Here is a 9,601-nt window from a genome sequence, read left to right on the forward strand (position 1 = left end):
ATCCTGCAATTGAGAGATGTGGTGTTCAGGTTGGGCCTTAATTGGTTCGGCGAGTGGAACTATATATCTTTAGTATTTACCAAGTCAGTGAATAGCAATTTTCGCGCGTTTTGATTGGCTCCCGTCACTCAGAATATCCTTGGCTCTTCACTGTTTTGCGACCGGAGCCAAGATGGCGTCTCGTTTCGCGCCATTTTCGGAAGACGAAATTTGTGCGATAAATGAAGCAGTCGTACAAAAAAAATACCTAGAAAGCGATGAAATTTGGCTTGTCGGTGTTTACTGGTAGGTAGAAAATTATTTTCATGCTGAATTTGCAACAAAATCATAAAATGCACTTGACAAAACCCTCAAAATGTTTGTAAATTGTAAACAAAGTTCCTGCTAAGTGACGTTTTTAATTTGCAAAGAGTTACTTTTTTTCAGTTTTATCCAACTGATTCGGTAAATTACATACTAAAACAACTATCCCCCTCAGCTTCGCGTCTCGGTATATATATCCACCACTATTCACCTCCCCTTCGGGGAATAGTTGTACAGTGTCCTTAAAATGATAGCTGATATTTTATTTTACGTTTTCTTTAGTTGGACTGCACACTTACAGATGTGGTAAGCATAAAAGTCTCTGCGTTCTATAAGACCGTCTTTTCATGCATTTTGTTGTCGTTCCCTACATTTAACCTCGATTTTATTAGTGCCCTTAAAGCCCCTTGGCTTAACTATAGATGGGCCTTTAGCGCGCTCCGGCCCTATTTTCTTTATTATGACCGTTACCTACTTCTTCTCATCCTTTCAGACAACCCAACTCCTGAGTTTCATTGTTTTAGTTGCAACGATAGTGCTGTTGGCGAAGCATTTGTTTTCACTGTTTCGCAAGGTAAACAAAAATTTGTTTTAAATTTTTTCATATACAGTCGCTGCCAATGGTCGCATGTCGGGTTAGTTATTTTGTTGCTGTCCCGAGAGTATAGTCTACCCTCATGAATGGTGTAACTTTGTGTGACAAAGCTCTTTCTGCTGATTTCGTCGTAAACAAAGCTCTCCACTTCGTCCTTCTTGAGTACAGATTCGATGAATATACATCCACCGGGAAGTAAAAACTGCTTGTGGACTTGGTGGCCGTTAGTTGTGGTTCCCGGACGCTCCCAACAGAGCCTGTCATTGGCTTGCTCGATTCTGGCCTGTTCTAAAAAGACTCTGCATGAATCAAGTGTAAAGATCTTCGTTGTTAATGCGCTGCTTTCGAGGATGCAGTTTCGAACTCAGGCCTAATAGTCATGCACTCGAAAGAGGACTCAGTTATGACCATCGGATTATCAAAAAAGGATGTTCACACTGGAAAAACCAGTTTGATGAGAGAAACTAATCAAGAATCTGGCGTGGCAACTCTCCTTTTCTCCTCCTCTATCCAGAAGAGGACCAAAGGAGGATATGCTCCAAGGGTGTGGCTCCCGGCTATGTTTGATTACTTTGTTTTTATTTACAGCGTATGGCATATTTACTTAACATCGTAAACTTTGCTGAGTGGGTTTGCTATATCGCTGCCATAGTGTTCGTTGTCCCATCATGCGACTGTAAGACAGGCTATAAGCTGGAGGTGGGCGCCATCGCCGTGTTCTTTGGCTGGTTGAATCTTATTCTTTACTTCAGGAGGTAAAGTACAGCAGCATAACCTACCTCTCTTAGTGTGTACTTGTTTCATACACCACTACGTAACCAATATAACTTATAATAATTAATTTCGTACTAAATAGAATTTATGCTCCATGTTCCTTTAGATAGTATTATTGAGTCAGTTATTGCTGTTGGTGGAGTCTTGCTTTGGGTGAGCTCTGTTTGCTGGGATACCCAATAATGACAATTCCAGTTTGGGATAAATTTGGCCACAAGAGTGGCCGTTTATTTCATTTAAGCATATCAAACTAGGAAAGTCCAGATACACAAGAAGATTTATCCCAGCAAAGGTGAGGGCACACCCGCCATCCGGGAGATGAAAGTGGAGCAAAACAACTTTCTTGTTGCAGTGAGCAGAGAGGCCTTGTGCCTCGCTTTCATGTCTTAAAAACACAATATATAATGTCCCGGATGGCAGGAACGCCCCCTCCCCAGTAACTGGAGAAATGACACATTAATCAGTCACATTAAGCATAAAACCATTTATTTCTTTCAGAAATAAATTTCCTTTTAGATTTCATTTTTGGGGGTTAGCTTTGAAAACTCTTAGTTACCCCAACTTCCTTCACTTCTATATCTTTTAGTTTCTGTGATATTATATGCCTGTCTGATCTTATTGTTTTATGTCATTATTTCTTATTAACCTCTGTATTTCTATTAAAAAGTGAGATAAACCTGCGAAATCTGTCTGAACTCCTCTTGAAACTCAGCAAGATTGGCTCAGATATAAGATCGTTTGACTTTAGAGTGGGATGTCGCGGGTTCGATTCTCGGGACTGGACCGATACTTAATGCTACTAAATTACTTCCAAAATAGATGCGAGTCAAATAGCGTGCAATAGTTAACAGCTCAACGTCCAATGCTACGATCATCTAAACTAAACAAATACAACAGAGGCAATGTTAACTTTCGTAATATTTAATATTTTAAATCACATGCAAACTGAGTTTTACGTTCTGTAGGACGGTTTATCATTCTAACAATCTAGATTTTACGTTTCGGATTTTTATGCCAAATAAGCAAATTTTAGCTAAGAAAACGTAACTATATCAAGCATACATCCTACACGGTCTCGTTTCATATGCTGATACTGTAACAATTAAACTTATTAATTTAAGCTGGCTGGCTGTTTCTTTGCCACACAGGTTGTCATCGTACGGGCAGTATGTCATCATGCTCACAACAATGTTTGTTACACTTGTGAAGGTGAGAAGAGGCCAGTGTGAAAATAGAAAGCATCCACTAGTTTGAGGAAGGCGCCGGCCACGTACGCGAAACTACATCTACTATAATACTTAACTAATAGAAAACGTTTTCCGTGTTTGCATAGCCTGATATAAACACGAGAGGGGTTGGGAGAATTCGAGACAGTTATGACTTCTCCCAAACCTTCGAGAGTTTATATCAGGCTATACAAATACAGGGAAAATTGAAAAAAAAAATTAACTTAATTTTCCCGAGAAAAAACGCGAAACTCTTTGTATCACTAAGTCTTGTACACGAAGTCTTGCACTCGTAATCAGTTGTTGTTTTGCAAAAAAGAGGCTTTCCAAAATACGGATTTTTCTCGCTTAAAATGTCAGCTTAAGTTTTCAACTCAAAAACTTTTTCAAATTCGTGTTTGCGTGATTAGCGTGAGAAAAAGCAAAACATTTTGACGTCACAACCTTGTTCACATACTCTCACGCAAACACGTCTCCCAGCCAATCAGTGCGCGCGTACTATCTTAGTTATTTTATAAAGTCAAATATCGCTGAGACGTATACTGTTTAGAAGTGCGCTCAGTGTCTTCCTAAGAGAGTTTCCCCCTTCACGAAAGTAAAAAAAAAGAATGATTAAGGAACACAGGGAAGAACTCAAGTTGTCTGCTTTAGAAGGGGTTTTTGTCTTACACAACTGTTCGTTAGGAGTTAGTTGACTGAATGAAGAATCTCTGTAGCTGCTAAATTGCAAGTGACTGAAAACAAAGTGACCATTGTCACCATTTTCCTATTAGACAATCAGAAAATTATAGACAAAAAAATTGACAAAGGAGTCTGATTGATCTTGTTTAATCGTGGATAATGAATATGCACCAGTTGTTACCTACATTTCGCCCCATGTAATGAAATCCGGATTCCAAGGATCATTTTACGTTTTTGGGAAACTGCCCACCTACCCCTCCCCTCAGCCAACATTTTGCCCGAAGCGAGAAGTAAGTGTTAATGTTGGCTTAGGGGAGGGATAGGTGGGCAGCTTCCCAAAAACGAATAATGATCATTCTGATATTCCAGAATCCTGGAAGTCCCGAATCCCGGACTTTGGAATCCGGAATACAGCTCAAGGAATCCGGAATCCCACTAACGACTGAAATCCGGAATCGAAGTTCACTGACAGACCTTTAATAATCCATTACATGGAATCTGGAATCCACCGCGTGTAATCTAGAATGCAAGACTGTCTTGAATTGCCTTACACGGGGCGATACAATTAGAGATAAGTTTGTGTACCTTGTCAGACACTGTAACTAATAAAATCGAAAATATGATTGAAGAGACTTGACTTGCATTTTGTCTTTTTTAAGGTTCTGTTGTTATGGATGCTGTTTATCATGGCGTTTGGAACAACTTTTTACATGATTATGGAAAAAGTGAGTATGCGGAACACTTTCTTGTCAATTTTGGCGTGTGGTTTGCAGATTTTTTTATAGGGTTGGAGATCTGAGGGGGGAGGGGGGGATGCATAGTCCTGAAAATTTTTGGGAGGTTAAAGGTCTGCTTTCTTAAATCCTTATTCCCTTTCAAACTCTAGCCTAGTCCCCAGGCGTTCTCGGCTTGGTTACACCTAGACTTTATACCACGAGGAAGAGGGAACACCCCCGAAACGTCTGCGTTTTTTTTCGTACCTTTCAACGCACTTTTTGATAAACTTTACAAACGTCAATGGATCATTTGGGTTGGAGAGTATCTTGTAACTTTTTACACCTGGACTCTACCGTGAGCTGGGATGTCACCATGAGAGACTCGCGCGTTCTTTCCCAGACTTTGCTCGGTTAACGCGGAAAGAGAGAACGACTAGGGACTAGGCTGCCCTGGCCCAATTTAAGACCTGGACTACTGTTAGCAAGTGACAAATTCGCCGCACACAATTCCTGACCTATGTCTTAGAGAGCACAAAACATTACACTATTTCAGACCGAAGCGGCTGAAATCTGTGCTCAATTTCAGAACACAAGGGTCCAAAAACCACACCCTTTGGTGCGGCTTATACCGATATGGTTTGTATAAGAAAATACCCTCTTCCTCCTATGTAATCTGCAGACTTTGTCACAAATTGGAGTGGAGGGATTGGAATTTGAAGCTAAAAAAAACAAATATAAATCCCGAAGGATTGACTGATGTTGAACTCTTGTTAAAGAATCGACTGAAAAGGATAAGAATGCAAACCCAGCTTTGTTGGGGAGGTTATGTCAAATTATTTTGATTCTTTTACTTTTCGCAGGAACCGTTTGACAAGTTTGGCACGTCATTGATGACAATGTACGTCATGACATTGGGAGAACTTAATTACGATGACAACTTTACGCCGTGGGAAAAGTTGAATTTCGCAACTTTGGCTAACACTTTGTTTGTTGTTCTTGTTCTTGGAATGCCTATAATCATGATGAACATGCTGGTAGGTGATGAAAAATACGGTACAATACAGTTCCATACAATATAATATAATGCAATGCAATGCAATGCAATACAATACAACGTCATTTCAACGTAATCAATGCAACGCAACGCAATACAATACAGTTAACGCAATGCAACGTAACCCAAGACAACACAGTACAATACATTACTTTATAATGCAATACAATGCATTGAGATAATTGTAAATAACTGTATGATAAGTTTGTAAATTTTCGTTTTTCAATTTTACTTTTAGTGGATTAAAAAGTGACGTGACAATTAGCTAATCAGAAAGCGAGCAAGTGGTAATAAAAATCCAGAATTATAACTCTCTAAGTTTAAAAATTATTTTAAATTTGCTGGCTAATCTGCCTGACTATAAACCTGCTTTCATCTTTAAACGCATATAGCAATGAATAAAACATCCTGGCCTATACATCAGCGTCAAAGGATATTATACCCCTATCTCATCTGTAATTCTCCCCTTTTTATCTGTTTTCATTAGGTAGGTCTTGCTGTTGGTGACATCGACAAAATTCAACAGAATGCTTTGATGGATCGTTATGTTTTACAGGTCAGTGTAAATTAAGCAGAAACCATACGTTTTTTTTAGTATGCGGGAAAAGCAATGCATACAGCTGTAGCTCACTGACCTTCCATTGACAAACGTGGAATATTTCTTCCCGTTACCACTGTTAAGGAAATTCCAGATTTATGGAAGCCTTGATAACTTTTGACAACAATGTTGACCTCGGCGTGGTAGGGTTTATGTCGCGCGAGTGTTTCTTTTGGCCAGGCGATGCAGAATCGAATGAGCCTGATCTTTAAAATTATACGCCCAGGTGGAGGGTAGCCAGCGAGCAAGCTCTCCGGGGCGCTCTAGCGGCGGGGCGGGAAAAAGAAGGAGAGCTCACAACTGCGTCTCTGGAATTTGAATATCTGCATCAAAAAAGTCGATGCGAAATGCGGAGGTTACATTAGTAATGACTTCATTTCCCTACATGTTTTTCAATGTGTGTTTACATTCGCGCTCATTTCCGCTTGGCGCTAATTGGCCGAAATCTGACAGCTCAGTCGACTGGGAGCTACGTAGTTGCAAGCTCTCCTTCCTATTCCCGCCCTGCCGCTAGAGCGCCCCAGGGAGCTTGCTTGCAGGCTAGGTGGAGGGTGACAATGGTGATACACGGGGAAGAAGATGCACAAGGAAGAGGAAAAAGAAATATAAGAACGAACCATGAACTGGTTAGAAAGTTAGTGATAGGGTTAGAGTTAAAGTTGGTTGTGTGTCCAATTTCCATTTTCCCATTCGCCACTTTAGAATTGAGAGAAAGACGAGTTAACTTTCGCGAAGACTTCTGGGACTGTAACTAGAGACAGTGATAAAATTGGCCAATAGCTGAGCGGCACGTCCTTAGTAACAATCCGAGAAACAATTGCGGAACGCATTTCGGCTCCAGTCCTCTTCTCGTTTCTAAAGTGGCGAGGCCATTTCCGAGTTCCCCCGGGCCTCTGTGTCAAAACGAGGTTAAGCGCTCAGCCTTTGATATGGAAATGATTTTTCATTCTTATACAAATAAGACTCATTTTCACAAGAAAGGTTGTGCACTTGGCCTCATTTTGAAAGTGAGGGTTTTTGAAACTCGGAAGTGGCTTATTACGCGTGCTCACTTCCCGTTTTTCGTTTTTGAAAAATCTTGTCCAAGTGTAAGTGGAAGTAAAATAACAGAATCTTTGATTTGATTTTTTCATTTTCAGGTTCAGTTACTCTTGGATATTGAGCGGTCTATGCCCATGTGGATTCTTAAACGGGTACAGGTTCAGGGCTACTCAGAATACCCTAACCACCCTAAAACACTGAAAACCAAGGTAACGAAGAGATCTTTATTCAAATCTGGCACAATAGTTTACCAAGGAAATAAACGTTGGTAGTCGCATCACTGGGAAAAAGCAACCTCTACATCCTCTTTAAAAAAGAGAAAAGGGCCAAAGCGTTCTTTGTGGCCAATTTGCCGTGGCTGCTTCATTCTATGACAGGATTTGGAAGCGGAAGGGAAAAGGGAGGGGCAGAGGGTAGCGAGAGCGGAAATGGCCGACGCCTACAGGCGCCCTTAACACTTTTTCCTTTGGATTGTTTCTCCACCCCCTTCCCCCTGCCCTCTTTTTCCCTTCTACCAGGCAGGCTACTGCTGGTGAGTGAGGAAGAGTTTTTTTTTAACAATCAAGACCTTGTTTATTTGCTGAACTTATTTCTTTATTTCCTTGTCCGTTGTGTTTCATTAGGGGGAAGTTAAATTCTGATCACTAAGAAGTTAACGGGTTAACAAGTTGGTACGAGTAGTATAATGATAAGCACATTACCTTCTTTCCCAGTTGGCAGATTTGTTTATCTCTTTTGGCAAGCCAGAAACAGAGATAGTGGAGGAAGAGGAGGAATTATCACCAGGAATGGTACAAGTTATTGAGAGGCTTGAGCAACAAGAAAAAAGGTTCGTCATTAGAAGCTAAATGCCCGGGGGGGGGATGTTACTTCCTTATATGACCCATACGGGGATGTGCCGCTGGACAAGGTACATTGGTTTTGTTCTCTCTGTCCTAAACAGGGTACAAAATTTCGTGCGAGTCTGTCGTAATTATAAACAGGGTATTGCCTGCCGATTGATTTGATTTTCTTGATGAGAATTGTCTTTACTCCAGCATAAAAAAGCAATGACTATAACGTGAATTCGCTCTATTACAATTCCCAATAAATGGCTTTGAACAAAACGGTGTGCACTTTGTCCTTTGTCTTAAGTAGGGTAATAAAGTTGAGGTTGTTGTCCTAAACATGGTACGTATTTTAGTTTTTTTTTGTCCTAAACAGGGTCAGGGTTTCAAACCCTCAGCGGATCATCCGTGTTCAAATATTAGTCGAGTACCCCACCCCCGGGTAAACAACATGCCATATAACGATCTAGAATTGGCCTTGAAATAATAAAAATTAATGACTGATTTCACTTTATTTGGCTCAGTTAGGAGAACACCGGTCTGCTGAGCGGGAGGTTGCGGGTTCAAACCCCTGCCAGACCAACACTCAGGGTCTTTAAACAACTGAGAAGAAAGTGTTGCCTTTGTAATGACATCTTCAAACGGTTAGAATTTCTAGTATTGTGTGATAAGGACAAAAAACCGTAGGTCTCGTCTAACAGCACTTTCAGTTATCTGGTTCTTTCGGGACATAAAAGAACCCACACCACTGTTCGAAAAGAGTAGGGGACGTAGACCCCGGTGGTTTAGCCATGCTTTCCTGGGCTGGGTGGGTTATCTGTTACGAGAGATCTTAATATAGGGATGTCGACCCTCATGATCGTCCTTCAGATGTCGTAATTGCTACCTGTAAACAGTGTATGTATATTCCATTAGGGTGGACAAGATGTACGACTTGTTAAGAGAGCAGACTGACATGTTAAAGGAGCTTAATCAACTCTGTCGTGCCAAGGAAGAAAAGCAAAAGGAGGAGAAGAAAGAAAGCGAATTTAAATTACCAGGAATGCAAATGTTTTCCAGTCTTCCTCAACTTCCAAAGTTCTAGATAAACGCCACTGTTGCCGTTCATAAGAGAAGTTAGTAACAATAGATAGCATCAGTGGTTGATCGGCATTTAATGAGAGCTTTCACATTTAGCCATCGCTTTTGTTACGCCAACACATTTCAAAGATCAAAGTAAACTTAACGTTTAATTTTTCTGCTCAATGTGCGAGAACATGATTTAGCTAAGAGATTACAACACCAGCTATGTATGTACATACATAGCGAGCGCGATGAAGAGTTTTGTGCGATCCTAATTGCAAACGTAGTTGGCACCAAAAGTGTACGGAATTTTTATTGCTATGTAAGATCTTTTGCAAGTAAAAATAGCAGCATTATTTAATTCATTTAATGCAATTTAGAGATCATATGAGTTATTACATATCAGTTTTCAGTTAATAGGACGGTTGATTATTTTTGTATATGAAGCTTAATAGTAAAGTGAAAAACTCGCGAAAATTTGGAGTTCTCCTGGAATGTAGCGAGATATTCAATTCTTCGAGTCCTTTTTAGAAGTGTCAGAATATTATAACAACATTCTACTCCAGCGTTCACGAGGAACTGATCCTTAATGTAAAGAAACTCTTAAGGCCATGATAGATTGATCCGTTTAAGTGGAACGAATGTTATACACCACAGTGAAATAAATACAATGAACACAATAAATAAAACAAAAACGTCTGAGAAATGCTTTTGCTTTTGATTC

General features: G+C 40.2%; 1 protein-coding gene across 1 annotated transcript in view; it reads left to right on the top strand.

Annotated features, from left to right (window-relative positions):
- The window catches only part of LOC140953553 (transient receptor potential cation channel subfamily A member 1-like), a 29,713-nt gene extending 20,130 nt beyond the window's left edge, over positions 1-9,583 (top strand). Inside the window, exons 21-30 of the mRNA XM_073402960.1 lie at positions 586-609; positions 797-877; positions 1,487-1,653; positions 2,821-2,881; positions 4,239-4,304; positions 5,156-5,329; positions 5,837-5,905; positions 7,087-7,197; positions 7,702-7,817; positions 8,731-9,583. Of these exons, the coding sequence (XP_073259061.1) occupies positions 586-609; positions 797-877; positions 1,487-1,653; positions 2,821-2,881; positions 4,239-4,304; positions 5,156-5,329; positions 5,837-5,905; positions 7,087-7,197; positions 7,702-7,817; positions 8,731-8,899 (1,038 nt within the window). The 3' untranslated portion in view covers positions 8,900-9,583. The remainder of the gene's footprint in view (positions 1-585; positions 610-796; positions 878-1,486; positions 1,654-2,820; positions 2,882-4,238; positions 4,305-5,155; positions 5,330-5,836; positions 5,906-7,086; positions 7,198-7,701; positions 7,818-8,730) is intronic.
- The last annotated feature ends 18 nt before the right edge of the window (positions 9,584-9,601 follow it).

Source organism: Porites lutea, chromosome 12 (genome assembly GCF_958299795.1).
Source record: "Porites lutea chromosome 12, jaPorLute2.1, whole genome shotgun sequence".
NCBI lineage: Eukaryota > Metazoa > Cnidaria > Anthozoa > Scleractinia > Poritidae > Porites > Porites lutea.